Source organism: Papaver somniferum, chromosome 2 (assembly GCF_003573695.1).
Source record: "Papaver somniferum cultivar HN1 chromosome 2, ASM357369v1, whole genome shotgun sequence".
NCBI lineage: Eukaryota > Viridiplantae > Streptophyta > Magnoliopsida > Ranunculales > Papaveraceae > Papaver > Papaver somniferum.
Genome location: NC_039359.1, coordinates 205,059,288 through 205,078,896, shown reverse-complemented (window position 1 = coordinate 205,078,896; position 19,609 = coordinate 205,059,288). Strand labels below are relative to the sequence as shown.

The following is a 19,609-nucleotide window of genomic DNA, read 5'->3' as shown; positions in this document are numbered from 1 at the left end:
TATCATGCAAAGTTTACATGTAATATATAATCCTGGGCACATAGAACAGAGATCTGACTTACATAGACATTCTAAATTGACCTTGCTTATAAGCAAGGTCAGCGTTAAGCTGCACCATAATGAAAGATAGAATTCTGAGATAGCGGACCTCCAATATTAGAATAGGAGTTTCCTAACATAGACATCATCTGCAGCGCTGACTTCATATACCACATACATGCAGAGAAGCACCAAAAATAATTCATGGTTCATCTTAGATAATTAGACAAATTACAGGTACATGAAATTCAGGAGAAGTTAATGTGTCTGCTCAGAGAGAAGACACAGATGTGATTATTGATTTGATACTTCAAGTAAGATACTTGTACTATATCACCTCATATTTTTCCGAGGATCAAGAGTCATTGGTAGTCAAACTAGTATCCAGACAATTCATTCAGCAGATCTTCTAGTTAAAAATAACGACTACGCAGGTTCATCCACTTTATGAGTTCTAGTAGTACTACACTCGTAAAATTGAACTCTTAGTGTCATCTTACTGTCATATTGCTTACCTCCTCAAGATAGAACCTTAAGTAAATCGCATAATTCAGTCTCATGATAAAAAATAATGACTACGTAGGTTCATCCAGTCTACGAGTTCTAGTAATACTACACGTAAAATTGAACTCTTACCGTCATTTTGCTTACCTCCTCAGGGTACAACCTCAAGTAAATCACATATCGCAGGCTCATGTTAATAACTGGGCAATTGGCATCACTCAACAAAGTGTCAAGTGACCTATGAGGATATGAGAGTATTTAACATGATTCCTAAGCATAACCATATAAATAATATAGTTATAGTGCTGAAAGTCACCAGTTGCAGAAAACTCTCATTTATACAGTGCTCCCTCTCTCTATATATATATGTGTATATACAGTTAAATCCAAATGGGTCATGTTTATTGCAATGCTGATAATTCAGGACTAAATGGAGTTTCTTCTGAGATATAAAGATTCTACCTTGTGGAATAACACCAGTCATTAGTCTGTGAGGTCCTTGTAGACCCAAATTCCCAGATCCAGAATTTCCTGCTAAGTTTAAACTGGATGCTAGACCAGCAACAGATAAACCTCCGCCATTATTAACACCAACGATGTTCCCCATCGAGTTGGTCATTCGAGAGCCTGCGTTCCCCAGAATTGATGAGACTCCCATTCCTTTAATAATATTGTGGTCATTAAGCTGCAATCAACAACCAATACCAAACCAATTAACTAACAATCAAATACTAAACCAACAATAAACTCTAGGACAGTATATATCTTCGCACTTAGGACAGTTGATCTTCACTGTACTTGACCAAGAATGTCCGACTGTCCAACTGGAAGGCATGGTTTTCCACATCTATAAACTTTATTGCTTCTCCAAGAGTCATAGTTCTTATACTTGTTCATCTGGATAAGACGGTAGCGGATGTCACCTTAAATAATCATAGTTCTAATCATAAAAGAAAGCATTTAAGGAAACAAAAGAAAACCGAGCAAGTTCTCACCATAGCAGTCATCTCTTTAGTGGATAGTATGTATCTGACATGGATCAAACCAGACAACATCTCCGCTGCGAATTCAAATCCGTGATCCCGTCTACATTACCATTTCATATCTCATTGTTTATGTAATTATTAAGAGACCACCAGGTCGACCACCACCTTCAAGTAGCAACAACACCAACACTTGCACCTCCAACACTAACACTAACAACACAATCAGCGTCACGAACACCACCAACATAATCCACCACCAACAATAAATCCATAATCAATCATTCAATCCCTGAAAATAAATTTCATTAACTAGAATTCAATCTAGAAGATGTAAACAAACTGAAACTCAGCACCTTAATAAATGCCACTGGCACACCGTTTCATGTTTAGCTAAGACACCCGTAACTGTATAGTGTTTTTATTTAACTACTAAACAAAGCTTTGATGTCCTTTAGCAAATTGTAAATTCAGCCAAGGAGGTAGAGGGCTTGCGTCGATACATTTAAAAGCAGGACAATTATCTATAAGCGTCTCTGTCTTTCAGGGGGTTAGTCCTCGAGTGATTTCCGGGGAGTTGAGTGTATTTTAAATCTCAGGAATTTTGAGAGATTTTGAGAGAGTGTAGGGAGTTTGAGAGAGTTTGGTGTTTTTGAGTTCAGGGAGTTTGGGGGAGTGTAGGGAGTTTGAGAGAGTTTATTAGAGGGAGTTTGAGAGAGTTCACTCCTAACTCATTCTCTTTTAAGAAACAATAAACCCTCATTTGCAAATAACATTGATCTTTAATCAAAAGAAAAAAAAAATGAAAATGATCATATCTCTGTATCAATAATATGTTATTTTGTGCAACGAGATAATTTTTTTCCCCTTCAATTTAACGGTCTCCATACAATTCTAACTCCCTTTATTTATTTCTGAAATTAGGGTTCTTATTTGGGGTGGTTAAGGGAGTAGTGGTTGGTTATAGGTGGTGATGGTAGTGGTGAGAAAATAGTTTTGACGGTGGTTGCAGAAGTGGTAATGTAATTCAACTCAGGGAAGCGCTAATTGTGAAGACTTCTACATTTTTTTTTGCTGGTGCATCTTACGGGATATGTAGATCTAAACAAATCTATATATCCACATGTTTTCATGGACTCTAGATCACTATCCTAATATCTTCATAGAAATGTTTCACCGTATCATAATGGCCATCATCTGATAATCATTTCATCATGTTGGGAACAACATTTTTGTTGATGAGATTTGAGAAATCCGTATGATTTGAAAAGAAAGATTTTGAACCAAATTTGGTTGTGAGACCAAAATACACTAAAATCTCTACTCTTTTGAGAGATTTGTTGTGAGATCAAAATACACTAAAAACTCCTTCAAACTCCCCAAAGAAACCAACTCCCTAATATTTTAGGGTTTTATGACTAACAGGGAGTTCAAGAGCTTTTATTAAACTCCCCAGCGACTAACGGGTGTTTTCTAGGGAGTTTAGGAGACTCCTCTAAACTCCCCCACGACTAACGGGGATTTGGAGAGACTCCCTCAAACTCCCTCAGGACTAACAGGAGAAAACCCAAATACATTAAAATCTCTCGAACTCTCCCACGACTAACCCCCTCTTTGACATTCTCTAAGATTAACGACATCCAACCATATCTTTTTTGTCTCGTATATGCATATTGGAGCAGGACAAGCCAACCTTTTGCGATAATCAAAACAATGAACTCATAGGATAAAAAGAACAGTTAAAAAAAAAAACATAATTCAACTGCCACTAGGAGGCCAAGAAATCATTGATGAAACATAAACGATATCAACCAAATAAACCATACCTGTATTTGACCACTTCTGGAAAAACAAACACATCCCCTTTCCATAAGGTCCTTCACAAATAGTCATCCTCATCTTCAAAATCAACATGAAAACAAAAAATTGATCAAATCACCAAAACCCAACAAAAATAATTAGATCGAAACATCACAAATAACAAATCTCTTCCTGCAACCAAACCCAGAATTCTTGATAACCAGTTACCACCTTCAGTTTCTTGCCCTTTTAAAAGATATGTCATGGAATCTAAGAATGACCCAGCTGGAATCAACCAAAAACATCATCAACTCATGATACCAGAATACCCCTAAATCCCAAATTGAAAAAAAAAAAACAAAAACAAATTAACCAACCTCACAAAAATACAAGCAATATAAGGAATCTTATTAGCAAACTGAGTCATCTTCTAATTCATCACCACCACCACACCGTCAATAGGAACCAGTTGAAGTAAACCGCAACCCCAATCAAGAAAGATAACACTTAATCAAAACTATTACAAGGAAAATCAAGAGCTTTGAAAATTTACCCTGACCTAATATTAGAAATTAAATTTCTATAATTGAACATGATGAATAAGAATGATTCATAGATAATTAACAAATTAATCGCGTGAAGGATTTTAACACTGAAAGAACAAACTACCATTGAAATCTCTTTCTTGTTTGGGGGTATTGACTTCTACTCCACCTTCCGGATCTGGAGAAATTGCATAAGAAGACGATGAAGGTCGATTGAGAGCAGATAATGAAAGATATTAGAGAGGATGTCAATAAGCAGACTCGATCTCCATTAAACTTTCAGAGAAAAACCAAGAAAGAGATATAGAGATGAGGAATTCGGCTGTGAAAGAGGTGAGAAGAAGAAATATAATTAAAAGAGATAAGTAGATAAGGTTCTTCTGCATTTAATGAAGAAATGAGATATTAAATCACAGCCGTAGGTCAATTATCATAATCAATCTCTAGGAAATCTAACCACTGAAACATCGAGCCTCAGCGGTCGAGGCATCAGTAGTTGAAGAAGATTGATACGGTAATAAAAATTTGTTATGCAACGACCGCTTTTAGTGATTGAGGAACTTTTCTGTGTTTTTTTTCTGAACCACAGACTGTCTTGACCGGTCCACGGTCAATTAACCGCTATTGTGAGTCGAGGATGTGGGTCAGAAACCCCCCCTTTTCCACTAGTGGTCACACACACTTGAGTAGACGTTTACTGGGTTCGTGAAAACCATGCCCAAACGTGTACGTGTATGTTGGTTCAACATATTAACCCAAAAGGTTAACCATATGAGTATTTCATATTAACCTTGTTCTTCTTCACCATAACTAGTTCAATTGACTCAAATGAACTAGTTAAAGGGTTGTTCAATTGCTATGAGATCTTATGTAACTACACAAGACACAATTGAAACAAAGATGATTCGATTCGATTGAATCGGCTCATGAACATTATATCCACGGTTTGCATAAAGAATTCCTTAGTAATTTAATGTTTCATTTTCAGAGCACATCATTAGATCATAACCTCTTAAGTTCACAAACAAGTTCGCGGACTTAAGTTAATCGGTTGAGTTTTCAAAACTCAGCAGAAATTCTCGGAAAGAGAACTTCCGCCAGTTCGCAGACTGGGTTCGCGGACTGAGTTCGCAGACTGGGTTCACGGACTGAGTTCGCGGACTTAGCACACAAACGAGTTTTGGAAAATCCAGCAAAAATTCTCGGTCGAGAACTTCCGACAGTTCGCGGACTGGGTTCGCGGACTCGGCAAGCCAATTCCACAATCCTCCCGATTTCTCTTGATCAACAAAGTTCGAAAACTTCGGTTCAAGGAATACATGGTTATGTAATCTAAACTCTTATTTTAATCATTGAGACATTCTCAGAGGACGCTATGTAGCCGTTATTCACAGACCGATTCACGTCAGAGCAATTCTCAAAGTGATTGAAACTTTTCATGACTTTCGTCACTAGGTGAAGATAAACTTGATCAAAGCGAAACACTTTACCAACACACAATTTCGAGATAAAAGATAAGCAATGAATTCTCAGTTCGAAATGTCAAATGTGTATGATCTAGTCTATATAGCATAAGAAGTAGGAGATAGAAGAGATAGACTTTTGAGTGATAGATAAGTTCAAGTCTCCACATACCTTTTTGTTGATGAAATTCCACGGTTCCTTGTATAGATCTTCGTCGTTGTATGATGAATCGCCATGAAGTCCTTGAGCTCAACTACACTTTTCTATCCTAGTCCGAGACTTAGCTATGTAGGCTAGAAATCAAGACTTATAGTTTTGATCACTAACATTGACAAACATGCTTGGGATAGCAACACATGCGAGGTCGACCGAGCTATGCTCTAACACACATCACATTTAAATTTCCATATAGACACATTACTATAACGCAAATGCTAGGCCAATCAGCAGCAAAGGGAGAAGTACCCAGACTACCATTAAACCAGTTCAAAAATATATCATCCACCCAATCAAATTCCCACAACCAAATGCTGCAAGGAGAGAGCAAACCAAATATGGACAACCATGGGACATTTAAAGAACAAATGCATCACAGTCTCAGACTCATTCTTACAAAGAGGGCAACTGTCATCAACCGCAGGATTATACAACATAAGGAGAGAGTTAACAGACAACATATAAGCAAAAAAATTCCACATAAAAAATTTAATCTTAGGAAGGCAATCTAAAGACCAAACTTTCTTCCAAAAAGAAGCATCTTCAGGGGTTATAGATTCATTCATATACACTTTATAAGCAGATTTAATAGTGAAAATTCCATTTCTAGTGTGAGCCCACATGACAGTGTCATGTTTACTAGTATTGATTCTAAGCGCAAGTATTTTGTTGACTACATCCTGAGAAAACAGCGATGTAATAAGACTAATATTCTGCACATCAATAAGATCACTAACAAAACTGTAATTCACAAAGTTAGGGTTAATCGAAGTCGGAGGAGAATCACTGAGAGGTAACCATTTAGAAGACCAGATACTTGTAGCCTTACCATCATTAATTTTATAAAAAATATTATCAAACCTTTTACTATGCCCTTCCAAGTCCAGGAAGCAGAATTAACAGCTTTGTCGATCTCTAGCAGATTTTGATTTGGGTAATACTTATCCTTGAAAAATTTAGATACTAAATGATCCGTATTCTTATACAATCTCCAACCAATTTTTGCAATAAACACTCTGTTAGTAGCAAAAGAATTTTTAATTCCAAGACCACCATTTAATTTGGATTTACCAATATCACCCCAAGAACGATAGTAGGCAGCTCTTCTAGGATCTTTCTTTGACCACCAAAAAGTTCTCTGAATAGAATCGATCTTAGAAGTAATGTTTTTAGGGAAAAGAAAACTAGACATATGATATACAGCTAGGCTAGAAAGGACATGTTTAGTGACCACCGTTCTACCAGCAACATTCAAGTTAGTTTTCTTGCAATTACTTAATCTGCTATAGAATTTATCAATGAGGAATTGAAAAGTTTTAGTTTTATCTCTATTAACAAATAAAGGGGTACCAAGATACTTTTCAGAAGTACTAAGAAATTTAATACCAAGGGTTCTAGCTAAAAGTTTGACATGTTTATGATGCATTTTATTGCTAGTAAAGAAACCTGATTTTTAGAAATTTATAGCCTGACCTGAAGCTTACGCAAAAGTATCAATAATCTTCATAAGATTTCTAGCATTAGTTAAGGAGGCTTTCATAAACAACATGCAGTCATCTGCAAAAAACAAGTGGGATATCGAAGGACTATGATTCCTGAGTTTAAAGCCCTGGATCAGATTGTCCTTTTCTCCTTTCAACAAAAGTTGAGACAAAGTTTCCATGCATAATATAAAGATGTAGGGTGAAAGGCAATCTCCTTGCCTTATTCCTCTAGAAGGACAAAATATATCACTAGGGGAGGCATTAACCAACACCGAGTATGACACAATACTAATACATTGAGAAATAAGATGACACTAGTCTTCAGAAAAACCCAGTTTTTTAAACACAACAAAAATAAAAGTCCACTCAAGACGATCAAAAGCCTTTGATAAATCTAATTTGATAGCCATAAATCCATTCTTATTGTTTTTTCTTTTCCTAGTTTTGAAAGAGTGTAAATTTCATGGCTAATTAGAATATTGTCTTGAATTTGCCTGTTTGCTATAAAAGCAGACTGAAAAGGCGAAATAATAGAGTTAAGTAAGGGTTTTAGCCTATTTGTAAGAATGAGATAATTTTATAGATTGTATTTGTAAGACTAATATGCCTGAAGTCATGGGGAGTTGTGGGGTTATTAACTTTAGGAATCAGCGCAATGAAAGTATGATTCAGCTTCTTAAGAAGAAATTTGTTTCTAAAGAAAGATTGCACATGATTAATAACTTCTAAAGACACCTCATTCCAGTTGTCTCTAAAGAAACCACCAGGGAAACCATCCGGTCCCGGCGATTTCCATGGAGCCATGTTTCTGACAATATCTAGGATTTCATCCGAAGTAGGAATGGCAGTTAGTCTGATATTAACATCATCAGTTATAATAGGCTGTATGTATTTAAGAACTTCCTCAATAACACCCTTATTAGTCTGCGATGAAGTATAAATATTTTTGAAATGGCTAGAAAGAAGAGATACAACTTGGTCTCTGCATTCCAACCAGTTACCGTGACTGTCACGTAAAGTATATATATTATTATACATATTTCTGAGCTTAACTGTATTATGAAAGAAATTAGTATTCTTATCATAATAGTTAAAGTAATCAATTCTTGATTTATGTTTATAAAAAGAATTTTCAATCTCATACCAATAATCAAGCTGCTTCGAGTAATTCAGAATGAAGGACCCAATCGAAGGAGTATATGGAAGATATTGAAGCTTCTCAATTTCAGCGTTTAATTTTCGTATTGTAGTTTTTATATGCCCAAAGGAATTCCTATTCCAATTACTTAAATCATGCTTAAGTTTTTTAAGCTTCCCCGCAACAATGAAACTCGTTGATCCCTTAACTGACTTATACCAAGAATTTATAAGGACACTCTTAAATTATGGACTCAGTTGCCAAGATCTGAAGAATTTATACGGAATGGAAAGTTTGTCTTCAAAATGAAAGCAATTGAGCAGGATAAGACAGTGGTCGGAGTAGACATGACCTAAATTTGTAACCCTAGTATGCGGCAGTAAAGAAATCCATTTATCATTCATAAAACCCCTGTCTAAATTTTCAAAAATAAGCTCAGTAGGAGCTTTGAATCTTCTATTGCACCATGTAAAAAAGGATTTCCAAAAGGGAAAACTTCATTCAGTTTTAAATCAATCAATTTGTTTCTCACAAAGTTCGGAACAATCGAGTTTTCAGCAATACCATCCTGTTTTTCAGATTCATGCATGATAAAGTTGAAATCACCTAAAAGTAACCACGGTCTGTTTGCCTCATCGTTTATACTACTAAGAAGGTTCGATTGTGTTCTCATACCCAAGTTGTTTAAAGACCCATACACAAAGGAAATAGACAATTCTTAATACGCGGAGTTATGTCACATACCAAATGAATCATGTTGAAGGAAGAGTTTATGATTTCTATGTTGGATTTTCAAAATATCCTAATGCTAGTCCTCCATACTTACCCATTTATGGAATAACAAACCAAGCATCAAAGGGTAAATGATGAACATATTTGCGAACACTCTCTTCATCGACCATAGTTTCAATCAAGCAAATAGCATCATATCTAAAATTCCTATATAAGTTTAAAACATGCAACCATTTCCTATCAGAGCAACATCCATTTATATTCCAACACAAGAACTTCATCTTAGAAAGAAAAACCACAAACTAATTAAAGCAGCAAGGCAAACAAATCCAAAAAGATGCAGTAAAGACACAGTAAATTAGCAGAAAAGTATAAGAACTTACTAGGTCATGAGCGTCCGAAGGTTCCACAAACATAGAGTCAGTATCCATCATCATCAAATCAACTTATTTTTCGAATTCTTCATCAGTGATTTCAGGTTCAGGTGGTAGCATTGATAAGGGCATAGGCTCAAGAATCAAGGGCTCCAAAGGAGCTTCCTTCTGATCAGCACAAAAGGAACCTCCAACATCTGAGCTTGATGGAATAACCATTTCTGAAACATAGTTCATCTCTGAGGTAGAGCTAAACATAATTCCTAGAGCGGAGAAGACAGTATGAGCAAAAGCAGAAGTCGACGTTGACCAGACCATGTTGGCGTCATCCAAACTCTAACTTGCAGAGAAGTTCGAGCGACCCGAATTGAAAGAAACATCAGCAGGCGGGCTAAAAGGATCTATGGATGTCAAAGGAGGCCAGTGGGGAGTTGGCATCATATTAAAAGAGGGGGTCCCTGAGCTATTTCCAAATACAACATACTCAAATGATGTTCTACTTCTTTTTCCTTTTCTATCATGCACAAGGCCATCAGAATCAAAAGAAATGTTTTCACTAGAATTAGTAAACCCAGCACGACTCAAAAAAGGCTGAGAGGGAACTGTATTTGTGAAAGCTTGGCTAACTGGTTCCCTAATAGTAAGAGCAGTATACTTAGGTATAGCATAAGAATAAGTAGGAGAGAAAAAAGAAGGACCCGAATTTCTGAGAGCTGCAGCTGGCTGGAGGCTGACTGAGAAAGCAGATGGCTTCGAATGGTCGAGAACTGTAGAGTCAGCATCAGTTTCATCAGAAGAAGGGGCAATGTTATCCTTTGACTTTGATCTATATCCAACTTCAGAAAGAAGACTGCAAGTTTATAACAACAACATGTGAAGCTCTTCTGGTTGGAACTGGCAGAGCTCTTACGAAAATCCTCATCTGGATATCTTTGCACTGAATGTCATTGTGATACAGCACAAAACAAGTCTTGCAAGTCCTGAAAGGAAGCTTAGGGTAAAAAACATAATTGATATAAGATCATGGTCCACCAAAAAAAACCATGGTCCCTAAAAAATCATTCCTCTTTATATGGTATTGCCCTCAACCATGGATCAATTTTTCACTTAAGAAAGATAAAATAAAAAATAAAAAGCCCATCGAAGAAAAAGGAACAAAAGCCCACCATCAGCTCAGGTGTGACCTTTTATCACAGTGTTGCATCAAACAAGTATCAATCCAGAATCCCCAATTCAATTTACAATAATGGATAATTCTTCTTCAATCAAGAGAGTCGATCAAAAGGAATTAACAGATGACATTTGGTATGAGATCTTCCTCTATCTTCCACTCAATTCAATCTACAGATTCAGGTGTGTTTCAAAGGTATGGTTTCATCTTCTTAGAAACCCTAATTTCATTAACAAGTGGTATAAACTCAACAATTCATTACTCCCATGGACATTTTTTCATGAATTTCGTTTACCTGAAGGTTCAGATAACATATTTTCATTACAATTTGCATATCCTGATTTGCACTCACGGTTTATGTCTCACCATCAAACTGGGTTGTCTTTCAGATTCTTAAATCAAGAATTAGCTAGATTATACCCATACCTATTAGGTGCAAGTAATGGTTTGGTTCTCTACACAACAAACATTTATAATCAGATTAGATATTATGTATGTAATCCACTCACTCAAAAATGGGTTTCACTTCCTCCACCACCACCAAGAGAAAATAATTGGGCTGTTGCTGGTTTAATATGTAATCAATGTCTTTCAGAATCATCTACGAGTTATAAGGTCATCCGTATACCACAGGTTAAAGCTGCAGCAAAAGAATTTAGAGTTGAAATATATTCTTCTGATTTGGGTGAATGGAATGTCGTATCATGTCCTCCGCGTGCTACGTGGGAAGTCACCATTCATGACAATTTTGTTACCCTCAATGGTGTTTTGTACTGGTTTCAACAGCAAAACAGTGAAGTTTTAGCTTTCAGTGTTGATAGAAACACCAATGATGGGACCTGTGGGAATGAATGTAGGTTGATCAATATACCTTACCTAGTGAGGGATCGTTACGATTTCACCAGTTTGAGTGAATGTCTCGGGGAATCAGAAGGGTTGATCTGTTTCGCTAGGTTCAAGTATAAAGAGATGAGTTTGAGTGTTTGGGTGCTCGATGTAGACTGGTATGTATTGCACCAGGATATTCAACTCTATGATTGGTTAGCTGAAATAGAAACTCGGTTGTGTGACGGATCAGATGGGAGGGATTTAATGACCGAAATTAGGATTGCAGGTTTCAGTCCAGTTGACAAAAATGTGGTTATACTTAGTTTCAAGGAGTATGTTTGGGCATACAACACCAAGACCAGGGTATACGAACAGCTATGTCATCCTTCTTTCCTGCGTAGCAATGTTCCCTCTGTTCCTCGTCTGAGGGCTTTAGAGTTTATTTTAAAACCAAGGCCGACAACACTTCCACCTGTTTCCTGGGAGTGACACATTGATTTGTGATGTTCAAATATGGATAGATAAAGGAGCCCATTTTCATATCTAACGTTCTTACCATTCTTCCTGTTTGCTCAATAATTCTTGAATTTTTCTGAGGTTTCAGAGATGTCAGATTATCAGTCTATTGGGATTGAAATGTGTTATTGAAAACAACATAAGTTAGCGTCACCGATAATATATTTGATTGCCATTCGAAGTCAGTAACCGGAAAAAAGAAGAAGGTGTTCTTCAATGTTTCCAGCAGATGCTTGGGGAGTTAACAAGTTAATTGACAAATTCAATGAAGAGATATCGATTATTCAAGTCTTTGGTGATTGATAGAAGAAGAGGATGTTGACTATTCCATTGGAAGAAGTTATTGAATTGTGGACTCTCATTGTTTCGCTGTTATCTTTTAATCCATCCAAAGAATTATATTTTTATTTTATTTGGTGTTTCACTATCCCGACTACAAAGGTATGATGTTCCATATTAGCCTTATTTCTCTTCTTTCCTTCGTGCACTCTATATGTTTACCCCCCCCCCCCCCCCCCCCCCCCCCCCCCCCTGTTTGAATAGGCTGCGATTCAGGTTGTAGACCAGAGGTAAAGGGTTTCTACTTGGTCACTAAGGAACATCATATGAACACGCAGTAGCCAATTTGTTTACTTGTCACTAGAGAGTTAGTTTTAGAATGAAAATTGAGGAACCCTTGGAGATTAAATTGGATGAAGACATAAACTAGATGCTGGGTGGCTTATAAAGGAAAATCTGATCTTTTCAGACCTTTGTTATTTTGAGTTCAGTTACTCGTTGAAATTACCTCTTCTGGAATTTTAGGTGTCTGAAGCATGTAATTTTGCACTGAAATTGAGGTTATAGGTTTCAATCCAGTTGACAAAAATGTGGTTATACTTAGTTCCAACTTCCAAGAAGTACATTTGGGCATACAACACCATGATCAGGGTTCATCATATGAGTGCCTCACCAGTTGTTTTAAATCCAAGGCTACAGTACTTCCACCACTGTCTTCGAGTGACACATGAATCTTGAATGTTCAAATATGAACAGAAATTAAAGGTGTTGCTATTGTTCTTATTTACTTGTATATCACTTTGGATCTTTTAATATTATTGATTTTCTGTTAATTTTACTCCATTCAAAGAGTTTTCAATTCTATTTTATCTTTAACGGTACATTCCTTGTTCAAAATTCAGACACCAATGTTTCATGTTCTGCATTACCTTTATTTTCTTTATTTCTTCTTTGAATGGTTTTTCTATGTTAGCTTTCTTTCTAATATCAATGAGGCAATAACCCCCTTTCATTGAATACGGAGTCATTTTGGCTGAAACATAGAGGATAAGGGTTTTCTCTTTACTGTCTTAGGCGCATAATGTAAAGCGGTGGAATCCAAACATCCATCATCAGAATTACAGTTTTTGTCAGGTTCGTTTCCAGTTTACATTCCTACAAAATTAGATCTAGAGTGAAGTGAAGATCACTTTGAAATTAAATTGAAAGAAGACATAAATTAGATGTTCACAATGACTTAACTCAATGAAATTAACTCTTTTGGGGATTCAGGTGTACTGAAGGAGGTGTTGGCACTCCTTCAGTGTGGTAGCAAGTCATTACTTCTTTTTGTTTAGTATTTAGGAAGTCTAATGCATCTGAGTATCTGATAGGCAGGGGATCAATCATACTGTAGCTACACTGAACGAATCATCTGGCAGGGGAAAAACAAAGATACACATTGGTGCAACTTACTCTGAATACTATCTGGTTAACTTCATTTTATTTTAACGTGCTTCTTGTTTTGTTGTGTGTAAAAGATCCACCTGAGTAGATTTATCACCCGATGCAAGTCAATGGTTGTTTATCCCCCTTGAAGTGTTATATTCCTACTCATATGTCCCCTATGCTCTGTTTCTGTTGTGTTGTATTCGTAGTTAATTTATCCGATTTTGATCTTTTGTGATCTTTAGGCGCTGGCCTTTATTTCAGTTAGTACCTTGTGTCTGGTGTTTTGGCTGTCGTTTTCCCGAATCCCGTACCACTTTTTCTGGTGACTCGCTTGTCTTATCAGGATTTGGCGAGACAGAATGGTTAATTTGTTGGCTATAAAATCGAGAAAACACACCTGACTTTGAGCATATGGTCTCTTTTGAATGGCCGGTGTTTGCTGCACCAAGATATCAATTTTTCCCGCAATTTAGAGGCGTTTGATATGCTTGGTGGACTTAACCCCTTGTAACAAGTATTATACTTTCACCTGGGAACACTCGGTGTTCTTGATTCTTGTTTATGTGCGCCCAATTTCAATTTATTGGAATCACAATGTTTAATTTTGTACTTTTCTTTAATTTTTGTTCTTGTTGAAGTTTGCATCTTTCATCTGTTTACAAGTAATCGATTTTACGCTCTACGTTTTTACTTTTCCCAAAGAGTCAAATGTGATAAAGCATCAGCAGCATCACTTCAATTTCACCAGAATTGACACACAATAGTAAAAATTTAAGTTATGGTGGTTTTTACAGTACTATGAGCATTTTGTTTCTGTTTGTGTCAGGTGCTGCATCTTCTTTTGTTTTTAGTATGAAAATATCTTGAAATCTTAAAACCTTATCTCCTTGAATTATTGTTCACTCATAATTTTGTTTTCTTTCTATAGGTCAGTACTTATCAGGACCCACCAGTGAGGTAATGATCTTAAATCTCTTATTCATTACTCCCTCATACACAAGTACTTTTCGAGCCCCACTTCTCTTGTAAATGGGCTGAGTTCCAAAAATGGATCACGAGACGTAAATGATTTACTGATCCCATTTCTATATATTAGGGGTGTTAACGGGTCCGGGTCCTTGCGGGTATCACTAGACCCGGACCCGGACCCTATTTATAAAGGTCGGGTCCGGTTCCTAACGGTTCCGGATCCGGTTCCTAAAATTGTGGACCCAAAACCGGACCCGTTTAAATACCCGGGTACCCGTCGGTTCCGGGTACCCATTGGGTCTAAAGAAAACTAGTTAAAAAATCTCAAAAACTTAATATATTTCTCTTTTTAGCTTGGATTTAAGTAATTTTAATAAAAAATTATTATTGTTTCTTATGAATGTACTACATAAAGATTAAATGTAAGAGAAAAAAATTTAAATAAGTAAAATATCAAAGCTAAAACTAGAAAAAATACTTATAATTTTGCTAAAAACATGAATAAAAGAATGAATAAACGGGTACCCGATACCCGCGGGTACCCAATGGGTATTACCCGTTTGGACCCGTTTAAATTCGGGTCCAATCGGGTAATTACCCGTCGGGTCCTAAGTAGCTAATGGGTCCAATTTTAGGACCCGGAACCGGACCCTAACATACCGGGTCCGGTTCCGGATCCGGGTAATGGGTACCCATTGACAGCCCTAATATATATACATGTAGGCGGTTGATGGAGAGATAGTTAGTTCTGGTAAACTGAGTAGCAAAACAGTGTTTAATGTTCGTGACGGTCATTCTCTGTTTCTAGCTGTAAAGTTCTACTGATTGGGTCCACTACCCTGCGGTGTAAAATTTTCCCTCACTACATTCAGTTAAAGCTCATGTTAGGTGATTGTCATTTTCGTACTACATTCATTGAGATCTTTCTTGACATTGAATGAGGACAGTAGGAGTAGTGGTGGTAGGAAGAGAACAGCCTACTTAAGTAGTGCTACAACTTCTAAGATTTTATTAAGACATGAACATGGCTTTTGTGAAAGTTATTCAGATGATCGAGTTGCTCTGCTTTTTCTTGTTCTTGGTTCTTAATCTGAGTACTGGAGTAGGAGGATTGTCGGTGGTGCATAAGGTTGACGGAAGTGATGGTTCATTGACAGCGGAAAACTGCAATTTCCCTGTGGTTTTCAATTTTGGAGACTCAAACTCGGATACTGGAGCTATATCAGCAGCGTACGGTCAGATGCCTCCTCCTCCTATTGAACAAACTATCTCTGGAAAACCTTCTGGGAGGTTCTGCGATGGTCGTCTCATCGTTGATTACATAGGTAAGTGGTATGAATGCTCTTTTTTAATTTATAATTTCATATAACCAAATTAAAACAATGCAGTTGGGTTTCCTTGGAATCAACGGGTCATTCTATGAAATGTTCATTGCCTGTACCGTTACAACTTAGGAAGAAATTTATTTCTAATGTTGTCGGAAGTTTGAAATTTTGGTGAATGGTGGTGCAGCCATGGAGTTGGGTTTACCCTACTTGCGAGCATATTTAGACCCCCTTGGACCAGGTACGTTCAACAATGGAGCCAATTTTGCAACGGGAGGATCATCCATTGAAAAAGGCGGTTACAGTGTCTTTGATCTATCTGTTCAGGTTTCACAATTCCGACAATTTAAATCCCGAATCATTGGCAGTTATAACTACACTGATCAGCAACAAGGTGAGGAAAATTGTGCCCCTACATCATTTTGACATTCTGAAATTTTTGTAGTTCAGCCGTGCAATCAGTCCAGCATTACCAACAGCTAGGGACCCTGAGCAGATATAAGAACCCAAACACGCAAAAAGCATTTTGTTTTTTAATTGGTCTCTGATCTAGTTTCGCAGCCATATTGATGGTTTCTATGTTCAGGTGAAGTCAATCTACCGAAACCAGAGGATTTCTCCAAAGCTCTGTACACATTTGACATTGGACAGAATGATATTTCATTCGGACTTCAACATACATCAGAAAGGGAAACACGTGGTTCAATTCCTAGAATCCTTAATAAATTCTCCGAAGTTGTACAGGTTAGTAAGTAGCTTATAACACATTAAAAAGTAGCTTACATAGTATAGTGTCACTAATCTGCTGTTGATGACAATTTAAGAGTCTGATTTTTGTCAAGGTATCAACTTAGACTCTTTTCTTTACAGCAACTTTACAATGATGGAGCAAGGGTGTTTTGGGTACACAACACAGGACCTGTTGGATGTCTACCTTACAGTTACATTTATTACCCCAAGAAATCAGGTAATATAGACAAGAATGGGTGTGTGATACCTATGAATGAGATAGCTCAAGAATTCAATAAGCAACTCAAGTCCAAGTTAGGCCAACTTAAGGCCAACCTCACACATGCAGCCTTCACATATGTTGATGCTTATTCAGCCAAGTACAACCTAATCAACTCTGCTAAGAGTCAAGGTGAGAAGCTTCCAATCTAATTATGAACCTCAACTTTGCACTCTACTTTCATCCACAAAATAGATTGCTGATTAATTGTTTGATGGTGTATTACTGTAGTTAGATATTTAAGGTATTATTCTGATAATGACTGCAGGTTTTGTTGACCCACTTGACTTTTGCTGCGGGAGCTATTACGGCGTTCATGTAGGCTGCGGTGAAACGGTTACAGTAAATGGGACGGTGTATGGCGAGCCTTGTGTTACTCCAGAGACACATATTAGTTGGGATGGTATACATTATTCAGAAGCAGCTAACCACTGGGTTGCTAAGTACATTATAAATGGTTCCATGTCAGACTCATCGATTCCGATCAATCAAGCTTGCCACGCGCTTTAATCCTTTATTATTATTATCATTATATATATTTCCTATGCCATCTTATATTCTTGGAAAAAAGAAGAAAGTATGCCATCTTATTTTGCAATTGAGATGGGTGTAATTCATTATCTGCTGTAGTTGGTATCTTTAATCTAAGAAATAGGTTTTACACGTCTGAAGCTTTTACTTTTCCCAATGAGTATAGAGCATCAGCAATATCACTTCCCAGTTCCCAATGAAATACTTGGAACCCAAGTGTCTACAGACTTGGTTACCAAGTTTACAACAGTATCTTGAATGCTATAAATCAGTCACACTCTCACCAAAACAACACATTTACATTCAAGCTAGAAAAAAAAAATCATGGGTTCTTCATTTTCCTCTTCTAAAGCAACAATTGAAAAAGTTGGTCATCAAAAGGGTTTAACAGAGGATGTATTGGTTGAGATATTTCTTCGTCTTCCTCTTAAGTCCATCTTCAAGTTCAGGTGTGTCTCAAAATCATGGTTTTCTATTCTCTGTAGCTCTTGTTTCATGAACAAATAGAACGAAGTCCACCCATTTCTTCCATGGATGCTAGTTTACAGTATGCCTTCCATTAAAGACCATGGTTTATTAGGCAGTTTAAGGTTTGATTTAAGAATGTTCGGCATTGCATATCCTGATTTGCATTCCAAATTTGTATCTAATCATCAAAATGGGTTTTCTTTTGTGTTCCTAAATGCAAATGAAGTGGGGAAAAAATTGTTTCTGTTAGGATCAAGTAACGGTTTGGTTCTCAGCACAACATGCTTAGCTGTTCAGATTACTTATTATGTTTCTAATCCACTAACCCAGAAATGTGTTTTACTTCCTCCACCAACACAACTCTCAATTCGTTTGGTTATGACTGGTTTCATATGTAATGAATGTTCTTCATCATCACTCATTTCGACGAGTTATAAGGTTGTTCGTATACCAGCAGAGTTCAGACAAGTGAACAATAATAATGTCGAAATCTTTTCTTCTGATTCTGGTAAATGGGTTACTTATGAAGTTTCATGTTCTAGCAATTTTAATGTGAGAAGTTCTTTCTACAATAGTGCAATAACTCTTAATGGAGTTTTGTATTGGACTGATAGCAAACGGAGAATTGTAGCAAACGGAGAATTGTAGTGTATGATGCTGATTACGGTGTTACTAATGGTGATCATAAATATCTGCTGATTGACTTGCCTGACAAGGATCAGGTCCGGGATGTTAATCGTTCATGTCAACGTCAATATTGTCTTGGGGAATCTGAAGGGAACATATGTTGTGCCTCAACAGGAGATGGTTGGCAAACCTTGAATGTTTGGGTTCTTCAAAATGAATGGCATTTGCTGCATAAGGATATCCCTTTACAAGATATCATCAGAGAAATGATGTCATTGTCTTGTTTGGTTTCTTCTTATTGGAATAGCTTAGGTTTCAATTCAATGGGTATCTTAGGTTTCAATCCAGTAGATCGAAATGTGGTTTTCTTCGGTGACTGCAAAGACGTTTGGGCATTCAACATTCTTACAAGAAATTTTGAACAGCTCTCCCATCCTTCTTTCCTGCCTAACATTAATTTATGTGTTGATGGCGCTGCCAAGTTACCATTTGTTCTAAAGCCAAGACCAACAACACTTCCACCACCCTCGTGGAACTTCAATCGACGTTAGATGTTTCGTGTCTCGTATCGAGAATTTTAACAACTGGTTTACTAAGGATTTGCCTCCATAATCTTTTTTTCGGTTGGAAAATCAGTGTTTAATTAGCTTTTAGATGTCTGTTAAGTTGTTTCTACTATCCATGTATTAGCTTAATCATCCGGAGTTCAAATATGTTATGCCTTTCATTTTGTTGTTGATTCCTAGTAATCTTTTGTAACTTAAAGCAATGCTTGCTCTAGGCAATCTTCATTTTGGTTTTTGCCTTTTGGACACAATTATGGGTATTTTCAAAAGAACCGTTTTTTGGGACCATGGTTTTTTTTGTGGGGGACCATGATTTTATTTTGGATAAGTCATTAGAAATAAATCTAGGTTACCCCTTATCTAGATATTTATACTAATACCTAAATTACCCTCCTGATTAATTTTGGGTAATGATTAGTTAGTGTTAATAATAATTAGTGTAATGATTAAGTTAAAGTTAATTAGTGAGATTAAAAAATCAGATGTTTTTTGTTTAAAAGAAGTAGAATTATTGAGAGAGTAAAGTTAGAGAAGATGAAGAAGGAAAACATGAAAAACGATGGATTTTACCAACCACAATCGGAGGAAGAGTATTTGGATACCTAGGTAT

General features: G+C 36.8%; 3 protein-coding genes across 3 annotated transcripts; 2 read left to right on the top strand and 1 right to left on the bottom strand.

Moving 5' to 3' along the window:
* Positions 1 to 5,844: 5,844 nt before the first annotated feature.
* On the bottom strand, positions 5,845 to 6,977 carry LOC113352628. The gene is made up of 2 exons (XM_026596427.1): positions 6,381 to 6,977; positions 5,845 to 6,264 (listed from the first exon to the last, which is right to left on the bottom strand). The coding sequence occupies exons 1-2, from the start codon at positions 6,975 to 6,977 to the stop codon at positions 5,845 to 5,847; spliced, it is 1,017 nt and encodes a 338-aa protein (XP_026452212.1).
* A 3,830-nt stretch (positions 6,978 to 10,807) lies between these two features.
* On the top strand, positions 10,808 to 11,767 carry LOC113352627. Its single transcript, XM_026596426.1, has one exon. The coding sequence runs from the start codon at positions 10,808 to 10,810 to the stop codon at positions 11,765 to 11,767; it is 960 nt and encodes a 319-aa protein (XP_026452211.1).
* A 3,637-nt stretch (positions 11,768 to 15,404) lies between these two features.
* LOC113350307 (GDSL esterase/lipase At3g27950-like) lies at positions 15,405 to 17,470 on the top strand. The gene is made up of 5 exons (XM_026594429.1): positions 15,405 to 15,798; positions 15,986 to 16,192; positions 16,385 to 16,542; positions 16,669 to 16,939; positions 17,076 to 17,470. Exons 1-5 carry the CDS (start codon positions 15,492 to 15,494, stop codon positions 17,315 to 17,317), a joined length of 1,185 nt encoding a protein of 394 aa, XP_026450214.1. The 5' UTR covers positions 15,405 to 15,491; the 3' UTR covers positions 17,318 to 17,470.
* The last annotated feature ends 2,139 nt before the right edge of the window (positions 17,471 to 19,609 follow it).

What these genes read in the sequence shown, in the direction of transcription:
- LOC113350307 (XM_026594429.1), top strand. Translation starts at nt 15,492, where the DNA reads ATGAACATGGCTTTTGTGAAAGTTATTCAGATGATCGAGTTGCTCTGC. An exon ending in CTACACTGATCAGCAACAAG is followed by an intron (nt 16,193 to 16,384) that starts GTGAGGAAAATT and finishes TTCTATGTTCAG; the next exon opens with GTGAAGTCAATCTACCGAAA. An exon ending in AATTCTCCGAAGTTGTACAG is followed by an intron (nt 16,543 to 16,668) that starts GTTAGTAAGTAG and finishes TTTTCTTTACAG; the next exon opens with CAACTTTACAATGATGGAGC.
- LOC113352628 (XM_026596427.1), bottom strand. Translation starts at nt 6,977, where the DNA reads ATGCATCATAAACATGTCAAACTTTTAGCTAGAACCCTTGGTATTAAA. An exon ending in TTTTTATAAAATTAATGATG is followed by an intron (nt 6,265 to 6,380) that starts GTAAGGCTACAA and finishes ATTGATGTGCAG; the next exon opens with AATATTAGTCTTATTACATC.
- LOC113352627 (XM_026596426.1), top strand. Translation starts at nt 10,808, where the DNA reads ATGTCTCACCATCAAACTGGGTTGTCTTTCAGATTCTTAAATCAAGAA.